Consider the following 23,636-nt stretch of genomic DNA (forward strand, 5'->3'; position numbering starts at 1 on the left):
TCCATAGGTGATTCCAATGGTATCCACCACTGGTAGGGAACCACGGCTGGGAGCTGCTATGGATGAAAAATAACTACATTTACATAGGCAGAGCAGCTTGCCAGGCCAACACAGCCACCCAGCCTTGGAAGAGCATTGTGCTGATTTGCTCCATATTTGACGACATGGGATTGAACTCAGGCCACCTAAACCCTTCTAGCTTCCAGTTTGAGACGCTCCTCCCTCTCCCTCTGAGAGCGGAGCCTGAAGGAAACTTGTGATTCTCTGAAAACCAAGGTGAGGGAGTGCAGCAAAGCAGAACTCTCTGGGGGCTGCGTGGAGGCGTCTTCCGAGGTGACCTGTGCAGGGAGGTGTCAGTCACCTTCTGGGCGGGGCATGAGACCGTCCCTCTGATGCCACCTTTCAGTCACTGCTGTTTGCTGCCTGTCCGCCTGACAGCCATGGCAGTGCCCCAAGAGGCCAGGTGTTTGGACTGGGCGGGAAAACATGGACACAGGAGGGGCTCCTTGAGGCTGGGGGGTTATGAACAATGGAGGATGCAGGTCATAAGAACTGGAAATCATTTTCTACCCCATTTCGGAAACGAGGTAAAAACCTCTGCAGTGACTTTAAGTGGCCTAAGTCATCATGGGATTTGGAGTATATCAGATAACTTTAAGTCAGATACCAGTCTGATGTTCTCAAGTGTCTCCTGTGCTTGGTTTTTTGGTAATTTCTCTCCCTCTTTTCCTCCCTCCCCCACCTCTGCCTGTCCCCTTCCCCACACACTTACCCCCACCCCCATCCCCGCTTCCAGTTCTTGGTGGTTCTCACCTTTCCCAGAATTACTCTCCACTCCTGTTAACCCTGGGCTCTGTGGGACTTCCAGTCAATAGTCCTGGCCACAGCTTGATGTCAATGGAGATTTATTTGTCCTTTTTGCTGGAGTTTGGTGAGAACCTGAGTGCTGGGAATCCACCCTCTTGACCCTGCCCCCAAAGCTTTCTGAAGTCTGGCCCCCAGGCTCTTAGGACACTAGAGCAAAAAGCAGCTTGTAAAAGAAAATGAAAAAAATAAAATAAAGAAGAATTATGATCCCCAAGTATTTCTGAGAGGACCTCATTCCTATACAACTTGCAACCTGTGTCTCACCGACAGAGGCAGGAGGTTGGGCTCCTTGTCCTTCAGAGGAGGTGCTCACCTTTTGGGGGAGAGAGATAGGGAGCAGATAGGTGCCTTTTGTATTGGGTTCCTCCCAGGGTTTCCCCAGGGATCCTACAGTGCAGGGAATTAGGGGTTGTGCCTGAGTGCTGGACTCGGATTCGCTCTCTCTTCCCGACTCTGTCTGCGGAACCTCATGTCTCTTACTGAGTTCCCTCCTCTGCTTTTAAAAGTGTAGGTGAAACCATCTCCCATTGCTTTCTCTTTAAGTCACCGGATTCCTTTTTGGGGTTGGCCGGGGTGCTGGAGCCCCGGGGCTGTGAGGGACGCCAGCGGTATGGGGCTGAGATTGCCAACCTCTGCACTCAGGGGGATTTGCAGTGTTCCAGGACTGGGTGTTCTGCAAGTCTTCTCTCCCTCCCTTCCCGGACTCCTCCTCCTCTTCCCCCTCTCTGCCCGTAGACTCCGAGGGTGGAAAGCAGCTCTCACCCAGGGAAGAAGACACCAAGTTGCGCCGGGTGTCTACACTTGCTTTGCTTCCCTTCTTCATGCCTCAAGCCACTCCCTGGCTCTGAAGCACTAGCCCAATATGAAACACCCCCTCCCTCTTTGAAGGAGGCAGGGCTGGCCAGGGGGGTTATTTTGGGAGCAGCTTCTGAGATCCAATAGCCTTGTTAGGGCAACAACTGACCTTTCCATCCCAGGAGGAGGGCAGGATTGGAGAAGGGGCGGGGCGGCGGCCGGGAGAGCGACAGCCCCGCACACCCACTGGGGTGTGGGAATGCAGGCTCGGGCTGGGGGCTGTCACCCTTTGAAACAGACTGCGGTCCCCTCCACCCCGACCCTTTTTTTTTTTTAAAAAAAAAGCTGTGCTGCTTAAAGGGATCATGCGGTTTTTTCCTTTGACTCCATGGAAGCCTGACTTGGGACGCTTTGGGGACTTTGAATAGTTTCCTCCTGCTTCATTTCCACCTGGCCGCCTTCCTTTGGCTGACTGAGTCGGGGCCTCCAGGCATGGCACTGAGCAGCGCCCCCAAGGCTGGCTTGGCCAGGCCCATTCAGCCTCTGCCGGTGTCTTGCTCCCCACCTCCTGGGGTGTGCTGGTGAGTCTGGGGGCCCAGCCCTGAGCACGCCTGGAGAAAGTCGCTGGTACCCCCACCTCCCCCCTTCCACCCACGCTGGAGACCGGTGAGGTTGTGGGGGGCTATGATGAGATGAGTGGGGGCCGCTTCGACTTTGATGATGGCGGGGCATACTGCGGGGGCTGGGAGGGGGGCAAGGCCCACGGGCACGGGCTGTGTACCGGCCCCAAGGGCCAGGGCGAGTACTCGGGCTCCTGGAACTTTGGCTTCGAGGTGGCTGGCGTCTACACCTGGCCCAGCGGGAACACCTTCGAGGGATACTGGAGCCAGGGCAAACGGCACGGGCTGGGCATAGAGACCAAGGGGCGCTGGCTCTACAAGGGCGAGTGGACGCACGGCTTCAAGGGGCGCTACGGGACGCGGCAGAGCAGCAGCAGCGGCGCCAAGTACGAGGGCACTTGGAACAATGGCCTGCAGGACGGCTACGGCACTGAGACCTATGCGGATGGAGGTGAGCCCAGCCCGGGGCCGGCGGAGCTGGGATGGGGGGCCGGCAGGGCCAGGGGCACTGGTGGAGGGTGGGAAGAGGGGACATCCAAAGGTCTGCACCTGTATCAGTGTGGCTTCAGGCAAGCTGCTCTACCCCTCTCGGTAGCCCTTTTCCTGTTGGCAAAGAAGGGGTCAAATCAAAGGGTTATTGAGAGAACCGCAGGAGAGTTTGGAATAAGGCCTGGCCTATGGTACATACTCAAGAAAATGTAACCGCGACTGTTGCATCCCAGGTATATAAATAGTGTGGAATGTATTCTAGCTTGTGCATCAGCAGAGCTGGGGCATGAAAATTCTTTTGAACCAAAGATCATGGAAACTGTTCATTCATTCATTCATTCGCTCACCTATCGGTGGCTCCAGCCATCTATCCTTTCAGTCACTGCATATTTATGTTGCACCTCCTATTTGCCAGGCATTGTACAAAGAGTTAGAGGTAAAGAGAAATAAGATATGGACCCTGGTGTCACAGGTAGGCCTGAAGACAATCTTGTGCCAGTATGTCCAGGGTGCCCTGAGATAGCAGGTTGGGAAATGCTTTAGGGACGGTGACAGCTGAGCTGGATCTTGATGGGACAATTGCACTTGTGAGGATGGGAGTGGGGGTGGTCCAGGCAGAGAGAAGAGTGTGTGCTAAGACTACTCCATGGGTTAAGGAATCGGAGAGGAGTTTTCTTCGTGGCATGACAGCCCTGGAAAGTGGCAGAGCAGGCATCCATCCCTTGTGTGCTGGGTATAACTTTGAACAGATCGCTTCTCCAGGTCTTAGTTACCTCATCCATAGAATGGGATGCTTAGAAGAGCGGGGCTTCTCGGAAGGTGACATTGGCTGGGCAGCATCAGCATCATCTGTCCACCTGTTCGAAATGCAAATTCAGGGGCCCTTCTCCAGACCTCCTGAGTCAGAACCCCTGAGGGCAGTGACCACCCTGAAGGTGAGTCCAGTGATCTGTTTTATCAAGTTGTCAGCTGAGTTTAAGAGTATTGCTTTAAACTCTAGACCAACAGCCCAGATGCAGCCTGCCGCTTTGTTCAGTACAGCCTGCAACCCACCAGTGGTTTTTACATTTTTAAAATGGTTGAGAAAAAATCAAAAGAACAATATCTTGTGACATGGAAATTATATGAAAGTACCTACATAATAGCCGTGATATTGCCTCTTGACCTGCAAATCTTAAGACATTTCCTATTTGAGCCTGGGAGTGCAGAAATAAACCCCCCACCACTTTAAAGGAAAAAAAAAAAAAAAGACATTTCCTATTTGGCCCTTTTCAGAAAGAGTTTTCTGGCCTCCGCTTTTTTTAAAATTTTTTAACTTTTAATATTTTTATTGACAAATCTTCACACACATACAGCCCATACATGGTGTACAATCAGTGGTTCTCAATCTCATCACATAGTTGTTTATTCATCACCATGATCATTTTTAGAACATTTGCATCACTCCGGAAAAAGAAAAAAAAATTCATGCATCCCATACCCCTTACCCCTCCCTCTCATTGACCACTAGTATTTCAATTTACCTAATTTATTTTACCCCTTATCCCCCTATAATTTGTTTAGTTTTGTCCTTATTTTTAAACTCATCTGTCCATAACCTGGATAAAAGGAGCATCAGACACAAGGTTTTCACAATCATATAGTTGCATTGTAAAATCTATATATTTACACAGTTGTCTTCCAGAATCAAGGCTACTGGAACACAGCTCAACAGTTTCAGGTACTTCCCTCCAGCCCACTTCAATACACCACAAACTAAAAAGGCATATCTATATAATGCCTAAGAATAACCTCCAGGATAACCTGTCAACTCTGAAACCTCTCGGCCACTGAGATTTATTTTGTCTCTTTCCTCTCTTCTGAAGGCTTTCTCAGTCCCATGATGCTAGGTCCTGGCTTATCCCGGGAGTCCTGCCCCACGTTGCCAGGGAAATTTACACTCCTGGGATCATGTCCCATACAGGGAGGAGGGCTGTGCGTTCACTTGCTGAATTGGCTTAGATAGAGTGATGGCCCTGCTTTAAATTGTCATCAAGGTCCCTTCTAGCTCAGGATAATTCTGTGAAGTCTTCCTAATATGCCACATTGGAAAGAGGAGCTGACACAGATAACTCAAAACTGTGGCTACTGAAATACATATTTGGCATCAGGAGGCATAGGGAGCATGTGTGTTACTAGCCTCCCCTCTATGACAGGGGACAGAAGGTGGGCGTCTGGCAAAGGACTGGGGCTGGGGCTGGGCTGAGTGGGGGCAGGTGGGGCACCAGGCAGCTCAGGGTAGAAGATTTGCTCAAGCTGAGGCACAGGCAGGTGGAGGGCAGCCTCGGGCACACATGGGCTCAGGCCTGTCGGTGGGTGTCTGGGTGAGGGCCTGCTCTCGAATGGGTCTGAATGTTAACAAGGCTGTGCCTCTACAGTTTCTGCAGCCACATGGTGGCCTCACAGTGTGATAGCAACAGCATTGGCTGCAATTGGACAGCGCTGAGGACAAATTCTAGCTTTGCCATTTCGTAGTTTGTTGGCCTTGAGCTGTTTGCTGAACTTCTACAATTCAGTGCAGTTCAGTTCACTAGACATTTATGCCAGGCCCTGGCCTAGGCCCAGAGGACATGGCACAGAGCGAACCTCAGTTTCCCCAACTATAAAATGAAGATGAGCCTTGAGGGTTGAGGAGACCTCAGTTATCTGTGCCAAGGGTGCACAGTAGGTCTGCATAGAATGTCAGTTCTTTCCCACCTGCCTGCCCTGCAAACCAAACTCTGTGTGTGTTGGGGCTCTGGACCTGAGTTGCAGGGACATGCTTATCTGGGTTGACATGAGCGTGGGAAGCTATGCACTGAAAAGGGAGAAAACTCATTCATTCATTCATGCAACCAATATCGCTGAGCATCTACTGTGTGCCAGATATTATCTCATGTGAGTTCTGGGGGCTGGAGCCGTAAGCAAGACAAGGTTCTTAAGGAGCTTCTTGTCTAGTGGGGAAGATAGAAATAAACACATACGTAATTTCCAGAAGTTATGAAAAACTCGTGTTTTGAAAAAACTAACAGAGAGGGAAGAGGGCGATGGTTTTAGACTGGATGGTCTGAGAAGCAGGATGGGGGAGGAGGGGACAAAGACATCCAGGCAGAAAGAATGACAACTGCAAATCTCCAAGATAGGGCTGGACTGGGCATGTTGAGAGGCTGGCAGGAGTAGCAGGATCGAAGTGAGTGGGGGGAGCCAGCAGGAGTTGAGGCTGTAGTCGTGGGCAGGAGCCAGATGGGCAGGCTTGGCAGGACCCTTGCTTTTATACCACGGGTGCCCAGGAGCTCTTCAGGTTGGGGAAGCAAAGCCCAGGCTCTTCTCCCGCATAAGCTGGGCCCACATCTGGGTAGCCTGGAAGCCTCACAGATCCTCTCTCCCAAGCCACACGAGGTGCAGCTCTCCAAAATTAGATGTGGCCACTGCTTCGGAAAATCTCTTTAATCAACCTGTTATCAGTCCCCAGAGGGTTTGCCAAGGAGCTGCCCTTTGCCCTGTCCTGGGAAGCGCGGAGGAGAATGTGGACAAACAAGACCCGGTGATTTGGAACAGTTGGGAGTCAGGCGGCTGCTGGGCGATTACTCCAGCCGTACCCCTTACTCTCTGTGTGGCCTTGTGCTAGTTGTTTAATCTTCTCAAACATCAACTTCCCCATCCAGAAAGTGGGTCAGTACTCTTGAGCTCTCATAAGATTTCTCAAGGGATGGCTGCTATTACTACCATTATTATTCGTTCATTCAAGAAATATTTATTGAGCTTCTATTTTGAAACCAGAGCTGCAGGACACTGGGGCGGGTAGAAATAAACAGGATAGAAAGGTCTCTGCTTTAACAGAAAATTTGTCAGGAAATGAGATGCCAGTGTGCTGGGCAGGATGGAGGGAACAAGAGAGGCAGTTAACCCGGCTGAGGCATCCATGGGACGTCCTGGAGTGAGTAGAAAGTGAGCTGAGCCCAAAGTAGGTGCATAGCTGAGCCTGGTGAAGAGGGTGAGGGTTGAGCTCTAAGTAGAGATAGCAGGATGTGCAAAAGCCAGGAGGTCCAAAACTTGCGGAGATAAAGCTGAAACTCACATCTTGTCCCCAATGTGGACAAGTATCCAGCAAAGGGGGCAAGGGACTGTCCCATCTCCTCCACTCCCCACCTTACCTTGAAGTCCAGTGACAGGTGGCCACTGGCTATACCTGGATGGATACAGATCCATTAGTGGGTGGCAAAATCAATTTAGTGGGTCATCACCTGCACTTTTTTAAGTAAATGAATAGGGAAGAAAAGAAAATATCTGCATGCATCACAGAGAATAAGCTAAAGCATTGTTGTATTGCTTCCTAAGCCCTTTGTTCATTTGGGGATATGTGTGGTTTGTAGGGGTAACAATATATGTATGTATAGCATCCGTATTTATATGTGAGTCAGGAAGTAAGTTCTTACTGCAAAAGTGGCCAAAAATGTTTGAAAACCACTGTTCCAAGTGGCTTGGCCTCAGCACGTCTTGGCAGCCCCTGCAGTCCCTAACCCCATAAACCCTCCGGCTTCCCCATGCTTGTTGCTTTGGCTGCAGGTTAAGTTCTCCAGTTCCCCAATGGGAAGGGAAGATGGGGAAGGCAAAGGAGCTCTGGCCTCCCAAACCCTGTTAAGCTTCTTGGCACCCCACCCCCTCCACCATAGCCTGCATTCCTCCCACGGCCATATATAGCAAACCTAAAAATAGCTGCTGATTTAAAGCTCCTACAGACACACTCACCAGGCCCTTAAGTAGTAATGTACTGCTGGGCTGCCTGGCTCTCCCCACCGCAGACACTCAAAGACTCCAGGACCACAAAGGCGGCTAATGATCTTTGCTTTCCTGGGTTTTTGACCTGTCACCCCCAAACACCCCAAAGCTGCAGGGGGCAGCCTGTGTGTATATGTGCATAGTTTATTTTTATTTATTATTATTACTTTTTTATACTCGTGTTTTGTTTTGTATTTTTTTATTTTTTTTGCATGGGCAGGCTCCGGGAACTGAACCCGGGTGTCCAATTTGGCAGGTGAGAATTTTTGCCGCTGAGCCACCATTGCACCGCCCTGTGTGTGCCTTGTTTTATCTGTGATCCTCTGCGAGCCACTTCCTCTGATAGTTCTCAGATTTTCAAAGTATTCTGGTGCTTAAATAAGTTCCAGAACCATTGATCTAGTTCGGAAATCCCCTCCCCAAAACGTGCAGTGGAGAAACCAGGCTCAGGGTTGACTTCTTCCCCAAGGCCATAAAGCTAGTAATAAATAATAATAGGCAACGGTCTTGGACTGCCAGGCACTGTTCTTGGTACTCTCCATGTGTTGTGTTAGTCCAACCTTCACCACAGCCTTATGGAGAAGTACAGTTATTACCCCCCTTTTACAGATGAGATGCAAAATCTCAATGAGATGCAGAAAAATCAGGGTCCTCTAGCCAGTAAGAGGCCAAGGTGGAATTTGATAATAATAAATGACAATAAAATATTTCAAGTTATAAATAAGTATTTTAATAAAATATAAACAATTATTATGCATGATGCTCAGGGCCAGCTATGTGATTTATAGGACTCAGTGCAAAATGAAAAAGTGGGGCCCGTGTTCAAAAATCATCAAGAATTTCAGTTCAGCAACGGTAAGGCATTAAAGCAAGTGCTTGGCCTTTCAGGGCCGGGGGTCCTGTGCAGCTGCATGGGTCACACGCCCAAGAGACAGTAATCACATCTACCATTTATTTGATCTTCACAATGTACCAGGCACTGAGCTAGGAATCTTAGATGCATTACATTATTTAGGCTTCTTAAGAACCTTCTTATCTACTCATCTACCGATTATCTATTTAACTTTTTTTGATTTGCATGTATATGCATTTCATATTCTCATTCTGTATATACACATACCTACAAAAATGTTAAGCTGAAACATATCATCACAAAACCTTCCTGTATAAAGTGCTTGCTATTTTCCCTTCTGTTTTGTTTAGCGAATTAAATGATGACGTGATATATGTTAAAACAGGGTTTAGTGTGTAGGGAGTACTTTTTAAATTGTTATCATTACATATTATGAGAATTTTATGATTGAATGTGACAACTGGGTCAAAAGTCCAGATTTCCGTGCTCTGTACCCAAATCTGATGACTTCAGCTCATTCTAACCCAATTTAATCTGAACATGGGAGAGCAATGAATTTGCCAAGACAGAGGACTGATCAGTACTTGATATCATATTATCTGGTCCTGTGGATTTGTGTTTCTTACAGAGATTAGCTCGAAGGAACTTAACCTCATTATTTATTTATTTGCTCCCCAAAGGAATATCTTTTTTATTTATCAATTTGTCTACCATCATCATGCTGGGGCTTGGTTACAGTAGCTCTGTAGTAGGTCTTGAAACCTAATATATTAAATTCTCCAACTTTGTTCTTGTTCCATATCGCTTTGGTTATCCTAGATCACTTACATTTCCATTTCCACTATAAAATCAGCTTGCTGACTTCTACAAAAAGGCCTCCTGGGATTTTGATTGGGATTGCATCATGTCTATAGATCAGTCTGGGAAGAACGGACATCTTAACAGCAGTGGTCCTTCCAGTCCATGAACATGGTATATTTTTTAGGTCTTTAATTTCATTTAGCAATGTTTTAGAACTTTCAGTGTCTTGCACATCTTCTGTTAATTTCATTCCTAAGTATTTTTCTTTTTATATTTTTTATATCTTTTTATATTTTTCTTTTCATGATATTATAAATGGCATTTTATATTTTATTTTCAAGTTATCCATTGTTAATGGAAATACAATTATTTTTGTATATTGCCTTTGAATCTTTTGACCTTGATAAAACAATTTCTTAGTTCTAGTGGGATTTTTTGTTGTTTTGAAATTTTTTTCGCACTTCCAAGGAACATCTTTCAATTTAAAATGTCTTGATTGCTATTAAAAGCAAGTGTAGAAGCCCTGAGAGAATCTGATATTATTAAAGGGAGACATGTGGCACTTCAGCATGTAGGGCTTAAAGTAACCAGATCTAGGTTAAAGTCTTAGCTGTGCCACTTCTTAGCTGTGTGAACTTGGGTACACCATGTGACATCTGTGAGCTCCCATTTTCTTTTCCCCACTGGGGATGTTAAACTCTCCCTGGGAATTTGGTTGAGATAATGAAATGGGATAATATTCATAAAGCATGGGGCATAATGCCCGACACATAGAAAGTACCCAAATATACATTTCTCTTTGTTTCCTTCACGTCCAAAGGGTGAATTAATTCAGGATGGCCCAAACCATGGCGGACTCTGTCTTTAGGAGAGTATTTCAACCTCAAAAACTAACTTTTGACTTTGGAGCAGTTGGTAAACCAAGACTTTGATCCTCACCGTTCTGCCTCGAGTTCTGCCAGGAAGACGTAGCTACTGCCAGGCGCGGTTCCATTTCTTATGTAGAATCAGCATAATTTACCCTCATCTTGAAAATCTCATGTCCAGTTCACAGCCAGGGCCCAGCGTGACAGCTGCCTGAGGAGCTTCTGGAGTTTCTGGGCTTTATCTGGGGCCCAGGGGGAGCAGAGCGAACCCCTAGTGAGACAGGGAAGTGGATGTAATCAGTCCTTCCTCTCTGCCACCTCGCTTCCTGTGATGCCTGGCTCTAATTGGCCACAGATCCGCAGACATGCCCTGGGCCAAGGCCAGGCTTTGGGATTCACCAAGCTGCTGGCTTCCAGGGCCTGCTAATTCTGGGCCTCCAGCAGCTGTTCCTGGGACCACGCCTAGCCTGTCACACCCTCGTGAGGAATGTAGAGTCTTGGGGCCCTAGGTGAGGGCAGGGTGTGGTCAGAGGGGCGGGGGGCGGGGTGGGTTGCAGTGGGGGTTGCTTCCCCGACCCTTGTTTTCTCCTGATCCCTTCCCTGTCCAAGCCACAGTGTAGGTGGGGGTCAGGACTGATCATGAGGGCAGCGTCCAGGACCCTGGTCACTCCTGCATAACTTCTGCTCCCTGCTAGAGGGCGAGTTGATCAGAGCTGATTCAGCCAGACCTGTGCTTGGTAGGAGGCGGGTAGTGATCACCCTGTGCTGAAAGGCATCCAAGCATGTGCTGGCTGCCCATGCCCCCGGCCTGAGGGCTCTGTCCACCCTGCAAGCAGTGCTCTGTTTGGTTGGCATGATGTTCTTAAGACTACAAAGTCATAAAGTTTAATTACATTGGTCTCCTTTGAAGATACCAATGGACAAACTTCCCTCATGGGAAGTACGAGAAGGACAGGTTATGTATATAGCATTTCTCCAAAAAGCGTGGGGAGGGGGAGTTCTCGCAGGCCTTAAGGCCATTGTAAGAATTTGGCATTTACTTAGAAAAATGGCGAACCTAATAATGACACGATCTTCCTTCTGTTGATGGGAGGCGAGGGTGGAAACAGAGAGGCCAGTTTGTGAGTTCAGGAAACGAATGCAGGGGAGCTGATGGCATCCTGGACCACCACCTTACAGCAGCGGGGGGCGAGAAGTGGCTGGACTCTGGATCTGTTTTGAAGTAGAGTCAGCAAATTTTGCTGACAGATCGGAGACGGGGAGTGATCAAAAGACAGGTATCCAGGATGGTAGCAGGGATTTGGGCCTGAGCCGGGGGAAGACTGACCTGGGAGGAGAGTCTAAGGAGGGAGGGTCATGAGCTGGTGTGGGTCCTCATGGGTGCAATGCGGGTGGAGGGCCAGCCTGGGCAGACGGGCAGTGTGGATAGCCGGCAGCCTCCTCCTGAACCCAGACCCCTCTCCCCTCGTCTCTCTTGCTTCCCCCTTTCCCATCCGCTTCTGGTTTCTTAGGCCTTCAGGGTGGCTGGCAGCCCTCCGTGTTGCTGAGCTGACCCAGGGCTTGGCAAAGGGGCTTTTGCCCAGGCCACAGGCCCAGGGCTGTCAGCACCCACATGATGTCTCCTGGTTAATCCTCTGCTTCTTGTGCAAGCTGTGAGGCAGTGCCCGGACCAGCAGCTGGCTGGCGGGGGCTCGTGTGGGGGTGGCAGAGCCTTGCAGACCAAGTGGACTTGTCATTCACCTGCTTCAACCCACCCCCTGCTCCCGGGAGCTGGTCACAAGTGCCACCAGCATCTCCACTTTGGGTTGCCTGTCAGTGATCCTGGGAAACGGGATTTGGTGGGTGGCAGCACTGAAGCCATGAGAAGGGACTTAGATGCCAGCCTTGCAGGCGAGCCAGAAAGCAAAGCCTTGGGATTGTCCTGGGAAAGCTGCAGTGCAATCTAAACGCTCACCCAAAGGGACTGTTTAATTAATTCAGGAGACTCTATGAGAAAGTGATAAAGGCATTAAAAAGACAGAGGTAGATCAACATATGCTTGTATGGAAAGGAATCCAAGACATTTTAAGGGAAAAAAAAGAAAGCCATTATCTATTTTAAGTAAACAAAAGCCATTTGACAAATATTTACAAAGTTCTTACTGTATACTGGGTAGTGTTCTCTGTGTCTTGGGGAAAGCCACCTCTTTGTCCATTTGTTGTACATCTAAGCTTGTAAATGAATAAGAAAAGGCCTGGAAGCACCTAAACTGTTAACAGTGCTTACACCTAAAGAGAGTACAGGGGCCTGTAATTATTATTATTTTTTTGCATGGGCAGCCACCAGGAATTGAACCTGGGTCTCTGGCATGGCAGGCAAGAACTCTACCTGCTAAGCCACCGTGGCCTACCCTGGGGCCTGCTATTTTTTATACTCCTCTATTGTTTGAACTTTTTGCAATAAGGATGTACTACTTTTGTAATTTTTTTAAAAACACCCTCCACCACCATGCACACACATGCAACATTTACATATAGAATATGATAAGAAACTCTCAGGGTGCAAAACGTGTTTAGGGGCTCTAAGCAGTGCTTCCCAGAATCTAGGCTCAGAATCCCAATATACAAATGGTCTCTCTTTGTTCCTCTCTACTCTGGGGTAGTCAGCTCTGGCAAAGCAGGATGGAATGAGCACTGGAAACAGAGTCTGTTCTTTGATCCCAGATGAGTTCCTGCTTGACTGTGTGACCTTGTGTGGTCTCATGCCCTCTCTGGACCTGATCTTCTTTCTCTTTTTAACAAGAGGGCTAGACCACACCTTTAAGAGTGAACCCATTTTCTCTCACATGCAATACTAACATGCTCCTTTCTCTCTATCTCTCTTCAGTCTCTCAGCAACTCTATCTCTGCAAAAATGACTATAGCCTCCAGGTAGTTTTCCAAAGTGGTTCCATGGAACACTAATCCTGGCAGATGTTCTGCAAAAAAAGAAAAGTCTTCTGATTAAATAACCACCCCCTGAAGATTCACAGTACACATGAGCATAATAAGGGTTCTGACAAGTTCTGCCATAAGGAAACCTTTAATTTTAGTTAACCTTGATTTCCTTAAAACTAATTTGACCTCAGAACTGCTTAATTTTTTTCCATGATAAAATTTATTAACACAAGCTTGAAGGAACACATTCTGAAGATCCTGCCCAAATGGATTATTACGTTGTATACCGGGAGAACTCCTCCCCAGGCCATCTGTCCCCCGTGGGGACTCCTGTGGCTGGAACTGAATGGCCTGTACCAAACAGACTGGGAGAATTCCTACAGACTAAATCAAGAACAGAGCAGCCAGTGGCTTGGGTCACAACCATCCTTTCTTTGAGAAAGAACAAAAAGTACAGTTTCCTCCTCACTAAGTGCATCCAAATCTTGAATCCACACCCTGTGGCGAAATTTCACAAGGCTGTTGGCGTCTGGTTATTTGCACATTTTTCTTGCCTTCACCCTGATGATTCATTTGGTATCTTCCCTCCTGAGATGGGCGGAGTTCCTTGTCAATGCAGGTGCCCCCATGCTGAGGTTGAAAACCCAGTAGAAGCCCTCTCAGCTGATGTCATCAACACCAGTGGTAAGGTGATCAATAAATAAGTCCATGGAAGCCAGGGAAACTTAGAAGTGATACTTAGATCTTATAATTTTTATTTTCATTTAAATTGCATATATGTGTGGTCATTCAGTCTTTCTGTTCCAGTCCCTGATCTTTTGCCAGCAAATTTTATTGAATAGAGTTTCTCATTTTCTTTCCTGCACTTCCATAATACATCACCTACAATTTCCAGTTTCTTTCAAGTGGAATGAGAAGTTAAAGCCACTCACCAAGCAATTTGAGTAAAGAAAAAAGCTGGATTTTTACAATTTCACCCTGAATCTTTGATAGTTATCTCAATCACACCTATTCTGAGAGCAGTGTTTTAGGGATTTCCTTTACGGATGTCCAAAAGCTTGTTTTCAGAGAAATAACAATCCTCTTTGTACACTAATATTCCATTGCTTTACATAATAAATATAAATAAATCACGTAACCTCCCAATAATGAGGACAACTGAAGTCAAAGGGGTTGAGAAGAGGTGTAAAATAAAGATTCACCTCCACAGGTGGGTACAGAAAGTAGAGCCTGGTCTACCAGCTGGGTGCACCGGTATGCTGAGGGCAGCAGTTAGCAGGTTGGTTAATCCAACCAGTTGGTTGTTGGAGGTCAGTTGAGAGGTTTTACAGCTCTCCACCAGGTTGCATATAAGAATCATCTGAAGTGCTTTAAAAAACTCCAGTGCCCAAGTCATAATGTGTGGCCAGGAAGGTAGGCCTTAGAGTGTAAGCATGGCTTCCAGAAACTACCCCGCAGTGTGTGCTTTTTGATGGCTTTGCTGATGAGCTGACCCCACAATGTTTTTCCTTGTAAGGACCTCAGCATCCCAGGGCCCAGGGGCACTCTATTCTAAGCCCCAGACATGGGCAGAGAATTAGAACCCGTCTTGCCCTTTCCCTCTGAGTTCTCTCTGTCCTCCTTGATTTCTCGTCTTCTTTCTAGTTAATCCTTTCTGGGCCTGTTTTTCTGAGCAAAGACTCTCACCTGCCAAAAAAGCTGGACTTTGTTGAGTACCTGCTGTGTGCCAGGCCCTGTGCTATCCGCCTCGCATATGCTAATTCACTTAATCCTTAGGTCAGCCAGCCCTCCCCCTCCACATTGCCCAACGCTGCCATTCCCCCTCTGGACAGCTGCTATGGCTTCCCAGCATTCACGTCTGTGACTGGCTGGTTCCATTTAGTCGATTCCAGGCATTAGACTCTAAGCCCCTTGAGGACAGGGATTGAGTTTATTTAGTTCACCGCTGTACCCCCAGCACCTGGAACGATGAATGCAAGGTCCTTAGCACATGCCCAGCAAATATTTGTCAAATTCAAAAGGATGAACGAATAACCATATGAAATAAGAATCGTTACCTTCATTTTACAGGAGGACAAGTTGAGATCCGGCAGGCTATGTAATTTGTTTTAGAACGAATTGGCATCAGAATTAAGGTTAAAACCCAGGTCCCTCTGTCCTAAACCAAAAGGGCCACTCCAGAGAGAGTGTTATATTAAATGTAGGCGCCCCTTCTGAGAGGTGGAGCAGAGTTCACTGCACTCACCACCCTCACTGGCCTCTCACCCTTGCCCTGCTGACTCCTGAGGTTTGAACTGCTGACTCTCTAGACCTACACTGCTCTTGGCAGCCACTGCCTTTCAATACTGAGCACCTACTGTATGCTCTCGAAGAACAGAAGAGTGGCGTTTGGGAGAGAAAACACTCAACAGACACAGATTCATCAGACGTTTCCTGAGGACATCCTTGGACTTGGGAACAGTGCTTGGTGCTGGGATCAGAGCGGATAAGCTAGATATGACTCCACTTGGAACCAAACTTGGAAGGGGAGGCTTACAGTGAACAAATAGTCATAATAATTCCTTAACTGCAATTGTGAAAAGTGCCAGGAAAAAGTGGCTTAGGGAGTGGGATTCAAGAAATCTTTGAGAAGTCAGCCTTAAGTGGAAGCAGCGTACCAATAGGAGTTGGCTAAGGGAAGAGAAAGGAGAAGAGCCCTGAGGTGGGAGGCTGCTGTGGTTGGGGAGTGGTTCAGGATGGGCCAGGAGAGGTGGGAGGGACGGACCCTGCCAGGCCTTGGAGGCTGCTGGGGCTCTTGGTCCTCAGCCTGGGAAGCACTGAGGGTTTAGTGAGTGGGCCAGCCCAAAAGTCATGTCAAGAGGCACTTCCTTCCGGAAAGGCCCCTCTCAGCCAGGCGTCTGTGGGCGGGGGCCTCCTCCTCTCCTTCCTTGGCTGTGTCCCTTCCGTTCCAGAGACAACTGTCCTGTCTTAGAGAGAGTCAAGCTGGGGATGGCTCGGGCGCTTGGCTTTTACCCCTTCCCAGGGCCCGGTCACTCCAGCCTCCCCTGGGTGTCAGTGCCCCTCGCCACTTGCTTGTAAGTTTCCTAATATAGCCTGGCTGTTTTCCTTCAGACTGGTGGCCAAGAGCTGCTCTCCTATTGCAATCTCAGTTTTTTTCTTGGACTTAAAGGGACCATGTCAGCCCCTCTCATGCCAATTTAAGCTAAAGGTAGGTTGGTGGATTCAATTTCACAAGCTGATCCAACACAGAGATGCCTTCTCTTTATCATCTTCTCTGCTCTATTCTAGTTCACTTTCCCCTTTCATATTTTTTTATTCATTTTTCTGGGAGGAAGTGGAAGGAATAAAGCTAGACAGGGATGTGAATTTTGGCTCTGGCATATTCACTAGCTGTATCATCTTGGGCAAGTCCTTTGTCCTTGTTGGGCCTTATTTTTTTCTTATCTGTAAAAAACAGGAACCATCAAACACCTGCCCAGTCATTTTCACAGGGCTGTTCTCAGATGGAAATAGCACAAAGAAGAGAATCCACTTTTATAGAATGCATGCTGTTCATTCATTCATTCAACAGCTATCTATGACCACCAACTGGCACTGTTCTAGGCACCGAGGTTACAGCAGTGAATAAAATAAATAACTCAATCTGTGTCCTTACAGAGCTTACGTTCCAATGGGGGAGATAGCCAATGAACAAAATAAAAAGCAAAGTATATGTTGTATTAGGCATGCTAGGACAAAAAATGAAACAAGGAAGGGAGATAGGAAACCTTGGGTGGAGGGGTGCATGAAATTTTAAAAAGGGAGATCAGGAGAGGCTTCATGGAGGAGGTACAATCTGAGTCAAGACTGCAAGGGAAGGAGTCTTGCAGCTATAGGGAAGAGGAGCATTTCAGGCAGAGGGAAAGGCAAATGCAAAGACCACTGAGCCAAAGCTTGAAATATCAATAAAGGTTGGCCAGGGGAAGTGGGAGGAGAACAGTCCAAGGAGAGGGGAAAGCATGTGCAAATGTCCCAAGGTGGGAAGCCATTGTGGCTGGGTTGCAGTTCACGATGAGGTAGGAGAGGTGGGCTCTGTGTGGGAGATGATGTATGAGAGGGGAGTGATGGGGGAGGGGAGAGTGGGAGGAGATGAGAACAGAGTGGGGACAGGAATGAGATCAGGCAGGGCCTTGGGGGTCACTAAGGACTTCAGCTTTTCCTCTGAGTGAGAAAGCAAATCTCTGGAAGGTGCTGAGAAGAGCAGTGATGTGATCTGACTTACATTTTAATAGAATTCATCTGATTGCTGTTCTAGGAATAGATGAAAGAGGGAAAGGGTGGAAACCAGGAGACCTGAGTTGATACTATCATGAAAATCCAGGCAAGGCATAGTGGTGGCTCGGACATAGCAGTAGGGGTGGTGAGAAGTTGTAGATTCTAGATTCACCTAGAAGCGACAGCAAATAGGATTTCCAGATGGATATTTGCAGAACATTGTTCTGGGTTGTCTCTTCTTACAAGTTGCTTATTCATTCATCTATATATAATTTCTTTATTTTTAAATTTGGCTTTATTGAGGTATGAGTTCCCTACAATAAAATGCTCCCATTTTAAGTGTACAGTTCAACGTTGACAAACATATACACCTGTGCAACCACTTGATCTGTCTTCTGCAACTATAGATTAGTTTTGCTTGTCCTAGGATTTCGTCTAAGTGTAACCATATACTTTGTACACTTTCGCTTCTGGCGTCTTTCACTGAGTGTGTTTTCGAGACTCATCCATGTTCTTGCACATAACAGTACTTTGTTACTTTTTATTGCTGTTGTTTATCCATTTACCAGATGATGCACATTTGGGGTGTTTCCATTTTTTATTGTCTGATTTTTAATCCTCAAAAAAAACCTCTGGAAAGTGGGTATTACTTTTACCTTTTTCCAGAAAGGAACTTGAGAACCAGGGAAGTGTCTTGTTCAAGGTTCCACAGCTTAGAAGATATTTGAAACCAGGTGTCTCTGACGCTATGTTCCTTTCTCTTTCTGCCTTCCATCCAATGTGATCAGATGAAAATGAACTTGGAAACTGGAAGATATTAGTTTTATATCTATCCATATCTTCATTTTTTGTCCTTTGTACCACTTCCTTATTCTTCTCTTCTCTGTAGTCCCCACACAATCCCATTTTCCTACTTCCTCATCTTGAGTTAGACCTTGGCTCAAATCCCAGTTTTGCTTTTTGTTGCTGTGTGACTTTGGGCAAGTCACATAACCTCTCTGAACGCTAATCCATCTATGAAAAGGAGATCATATTTGCATCTTCCTTCATAAGATAATGCCCAATTCTCTTTTCTTCCAGTCCTACCATTTCTCTTTGGTCTTTTATAGCTGATATTCCACGAGTACTGGGTTTTCATGGCTTGTCATTGAAGGAGAGAGAGCCCTGGTGTCCCTCTCACCCTGGGCTGCTCCTGCCGGCCGGACAAATACCAGCATTGACAAAAGAAACACCAGGGACCCTCCCCAACAAAAATTAGAATCTCTGGGTATGGGGTCCAAGGGACAGTTTTTTTTTTTTTTTTTTAAGCTTGCTTAGTGCTTCTAAAGTGCAGCCAGGATTGAGAACCACAGGCTCAGATAGTGGGTTCTGAACCAACTTCTTTGGTCCATCGTTTAACCTCTCATGCCACCACCTTCCTCTATGTAAGAAAAGATCCCTGCCCTCATTATGCTTTCATTTTTAGCAGGGAGAGAAAAGCAATAAGCATAACAAATAAATTATATAGTATTTTAGAAGGTGATAAATGCTATGGAAAAATACATCAGGAAGCAGGAAGGGGAGGTCTGGGGCGCTGGTGGAGGTATAGGCAGATTGCAGGGTGGTCAGGAGAGGCCTCATTGTGCAAAGACTCAAAGGATATCTGGGGGAAAAGAGTTGCAGGTAGAGGGAAGCCAGTGCAAAGGCCCTGACTGGAGCGTGCCTGCTGGTTGAGCTTAGGCATCCCTTAATTAGCTGGCTGTTTAGATAGCCAGTCATCTGCTCCCGGGTTTTGTTGGGAAGAAGCCCTTTTGTTTTTGTTAACCAGGGGAAAGTATCAGCTTGTGTTTAAAACAAATGCTCTGAATATCCCACTTCAATTCAGTGAACATTATGTAACATGTATTCTTTTCCAAGTTGGAGGTACAATGATAAAGGCAGAGAACTGGTTTTAAGTGAAAATGCCACAGGAGAGAAAGACCAAGAAAGTGGAAGAAGTGGAATGTGTGTGTGTGTGTGTTTGGAGGGAAGATGCGTGCTGTACCTGTGTCACACTAAGAGACACATCCCCAAGCTGATATGTGGACTGCAGAGGGGAGGGGAAGAGGCTGGGGATATATTTTGGGGAATCAGCAGTACATAGATGGAAGTTATAAATCACTACATGACACAAACATGGAGGACGAGTGGAGAGAAGGCTCTGGACAGAGTCCTGGGGTGGAGTTTGAAGATATTTTGACAGCTTCATATTGGATCATTCAGACAATCCGGGTAGCTTCAAATACTAGCACAACTTGTGGAATCAGTATCACACACATACCTTTTCTTTCAGGGTTCTTCAGAGATATTAGTTTATTTAACTCTCAAACAACCCTTGGAGGTAAAATGTAATTATGATCTGTTTTACTGATGAGGACTCTCAGGCAGAGAGGTTAAGTCACTTGCCCAAGGTCACACAGCTAGTGAGGGGGCAGAGGACAGGATTTGGTCACAGAATCTGTGCTCCTAACCATTACTTATGCTGCCTTTCAACTTGTGGAAGACTTGTGTGGCCCACGCCTGGACCCTCTAGCTCCCCATGTACAAAGAGGGCCTCAGCCTCTGACACCTTGTACACATGCGCATAGTTTTACATGGTGTCAGTTTCACTAAAACCCACCCTGTCACAGACTCACTCAACTGCAAGAGCCCCATACTACTTTGCACTCAAATAACCTTGCACACTCAGAATTTACGCACTCATGTAAACTGGCACACTTCTGCAATATCACCCCCACAGGACCTCGGTCACTTACCCACTGTGTACACTGTCTTGCACACCCATGATCTTGCCCAGTCAAAAGACTTCTTACACTCACACTGGTATGCAGGCCCATAAATGTCTCTTGTACATATGACCTTGCACAAATACACACTCTCACAGTCCCATGCGCCTCAGCTTTCTTGCTATGATTCACTCTCACTGTCTTAACCATTTGTGACCTTGGATATTTATATCACCTTGCACACCAGAATAATGCACATGCAACCTCTCATGTTTACAGAGCCTTACTTGCTCACACAGCTTTGCACTCTTTGGCCCTCTAATGGCCTTGCATCCTCACTCAACTTTACCTTCTTGTACATTCAAAATCTTCAATGATCCTTATACAGCCCTATAATGCCACACTCATATGATCTTAAACCTTCGACCTTCTGTGCACACACTGCTTTGCACACTTATGGTTTTACACACTTCCACTACTTTGCACACTCTCACAAATGCAAATATTCATGCTTCTGCACAAATTCACCCTGGCCTGCCTACTCGTGCTTTTGCATACTTATTTTCTCTTGCGGGATCCAGAAACTGTGCACAGTCTTTTAAATTCCCACACTCAAGGTGCCTCACCTGCTCACACATTTTCATTCTGTAATGCTCTGACACAGCTTCACCCTACCTCGCACACTTGTGACCTCAAATGTTCCCACCGAAGGAAATCTGCACACCATCACACAAACCCTCTGGCTTGCGCACTCCTGCCCTGGCACACCGAGGTCACCGCGCGCGCGCACACGGACCCCACGGTGCCGCCCCACTAACGGACTCTTTCCTGGCCCGCAGGGACGTACCAAGGCCAGTTCACCAACGGCATGCGCCACGGCTACGGTGTGCGCCAGAGCGTGCCCTACGGGATGGCCGTGGTGGTGCGCTCGCCGCTGCGCACGTCGCTCTCGTCCCTGCGCAGCGAGCACAGCAACGGCACGGTGGCCCCGGACTCGCCCACCTCGCCCGCTTCCGACGGCCCGACGCTGCCCTCGCCCGCCATCCCGCGCGGCGGCTTCGCGCTCAGCCTCCTGGCCAACGCCGACGCGGCCTCCCGGGCGCCCAAGAGCGGTGGCTTCTTCCAGCGGGGCGCGCTGCTGGGCAAGCTGCGGCGCGCAGAGTCGCGCACGTCCCTGGGCAGCCAGCGCAGCCGCGTCAGCTTCCTCAAGAGCGATCTCAGCTCCGGGGCCAGCGATGCCGCCTCCACCACCAGCCTGGGCGAGGGCGCCGAGGGCGTCGAGGGCGCCGACGACGCCGCGCCCTTCGAGGCTGACATCGACGCCACCACCACCGAGACCTACATGGGCGAGTGGAAGAATGACAAGCGCTCGGGTTTCGGCGTGAGCGAGCGCTCCAGCGGCCTCCGCTACGAGGGCGAGTGGCTGGACAACCTGCGCCACGGCTATGGCTGCACCACGCTGCCCGACGGCCACCGCGAGGAGGGCAAGTACCGCCACAACGTGCTGGTCAAGGGCACCAAACGCCGCGTGCTGCCGCTCAAGAGCAACAAGGTCCGTCAGAAGGTGGACCACGGAGTGGAGGGCGCGCAGCGCGCAGCCGCAATAGCGCGCCAGAAGGCTGAGATCGCCGCCTCCAGGTAGGCCCCCCAGATTGGGGCAGACGGGATGGGCCCCTCTCAGGTTAGAGATCCCGGATGGGGCTTCTGAATACCATCTCCCACTGCGGAGACTGCCTTCTTACTTTCCTGACATAGCCCATTGATGCGCAAACGTATTCAATTTTGAGGAGATTCCATGTATCTGTTTCTTCTTTCATTGCTCGCTCTTTGGATATAAGGTCTGGGAAACCACCCCCTACCACAAGATCTTTAAGATATTTCCCTACGTTTTCTTCTAAAAGTTTTATGGTCTTATTTCTAATGTTTAGGTCTTTGATCCATTTTGTGTTAATTTTTGTAGAAGGTGTGAGATAGGGGTCCTCTTTCATTTTTTCAAATATGGATATCCAGTTCTCGAAACACCATTTGTTGAGGACGCTGCTCTGTCCCAGTTGGAGTTCATTGGTGCACCTTATCAAAAATCGATTGCCTATAGATGTGAGGGTCCATCTTTGAACACTCAACTTGATTCCATTGGTCAGAACATCTGTCCTTATGCCAGTACCATGCCGTTTTGACCACTGTAGTTTTGTAAATATGCTTTGAAGTCAGGTAATGCAAGACTTTACCCTTCATTCTTCTCTCTGAAGATATTTCTAGTTATACAGGGCACCCTGCCCTTCCAAGTAAATTTGATTATTATTATTTTTTCTTAATTTCTGCAAAGTAAATTGTTGGATTTTAATTGCTATTGCATTGAATCTCTGAATCAAATTGAATCAATTTGGGTAGAAATGACTTCTTAATTATATTTGGTTTTCCAATCCATGAACACGGTATGTCCTTCCATTTATTTAAGTCTTCCTTTGTTTCTTTTGGCAATGTTTTATAGTTTTATGTGTATAGGTCTTTTATATCCTTGGTTAAATTTAATCCTAATATTTTATCTTTTGGTTGCTACTGTAAATGGAATTTTTTCCTTGAGTTCCTCCTCAGATTGCTCATTACTAGTGTGTAGAAGCACTACTGATTTTGGGGTGTTGATCTTGTGCCTTGCCACTTTGCTGCAGTCATTTATTAGCTTTGCTGTAGATTTTTGGGATTTTCTACATATAGAATCATGTCATCTGCAAACAGTGAAAGTTTTATTTCTTCCTTTCCAATATGAGTGCCTTTTATTTCTTTTTCTTGCCTAATTACTTTAGCTGTAACTTCCAGCACAGTGTTGAGTATCAGTGGTGACAGTGGGCATCCTTGTCTTATTCCTGATCTTAGAGGGAAAGCGTTCAATCTTTCCCCATTGAGTATGATGTTAGCTGTGGATTTTTCATGTATTCCCTTTATCGTATTGAGGAAATTTCCTTCTGTTTCTTTCCTTTGAAGTGTTTTCGTCAAGAAAGGGTGCTGAATTTTGTCGAACGCCTTTTTTCACATCAATTGAGATGATCATGTGGTTGTTTTGCTTTGATTTAATTATTTTGGTATATTACATTAATTGATTTTCTTGTGTTGAACCTCCCTTGCATACCTGGAATAAAACCCACTTGGCCAAAAACCAAAACAAAACAAAACACATGGCCATGGTGTATAATTCTTTTAATGTGTTGCTGGATTCAATTCACAAGTATTTTGTTGGGGATTTTTGCATCTATATACATTACAGAGATTGGTCCGTAATTTTCTTTTCTTGTAGTAGCTTTGTCTGGCTTTGGTATTAGGGTGATGTCGGCTTCATAAAATGAGTTAGGCAACGTTCCCTCCTCTTCAGGTTTTTGAGGAGTTTGAGCAGGATTGGTACAAATTCTTTCTTGAATCCTTGGTAAAATTCACATGTGAGGTCATATGGGTCTGGACTTTTCTTTTTTGGGGACTTCTTTGATAACTGATTCAATCTCTTTACTTGTGGTTGGTTTGTTGAGGTCATCTATTTCTTCTCGAGTCAATGTTGGTTGTTCTTGCTTTTCAGGAAGCTGTGCGTTTCATCTAAGTTGTCTAGATTGTCAGTGTACAGTTGTTCATAGTCCCATCTCATTATC

General features: G+C 47.1%; 1 protein-coding gene across 1 annotated transcript in view; it reads left to right on the plus strand.

The window, feature by feature from the left end:
• Positions 1 to 1,851: 1,851 nt before the first annotated feature.
• Positions 1,852 to 23,636, plus strand: part of JPH2 (junctophilin 2) — a 67,507-nt gene continuing 45,722 nt past the window's right edge. The window contains exons 1-2 of the mRNA XM_077168151.1: positions 1,852 to 2,733; positions 20,841 to 21,639. Of these exons, the coding sequence (XP_077024266.1) occupies positions 2,355 to 2,733; positions 20,841 to 21,639 (1,178 nt within the window). The 5' untranslated portion in view covers positions 1,852 to 2,354. The remainder of the gene's footprint in view (positions 2,734 to 20,840; positions 21,640 to 23,636) is intronic.

Source organism: Tamandua tetradactyla, chromosome 1 (genome assembly GCF_023851605.1).
Source record: "Tamandua tetradactyla isolate mTamTet1 chromosome 1, mTamTet1.pri, whole genome shotgun sequence".
In the NCBI taxonomy this organism is placed as follows: domain Eukaryota; kingdom Metazoa; phylum Chordata; class Mammalia; order Pilosa; family Myrmecophagidae; genus Tamandua; species Tamandua tetradactyla.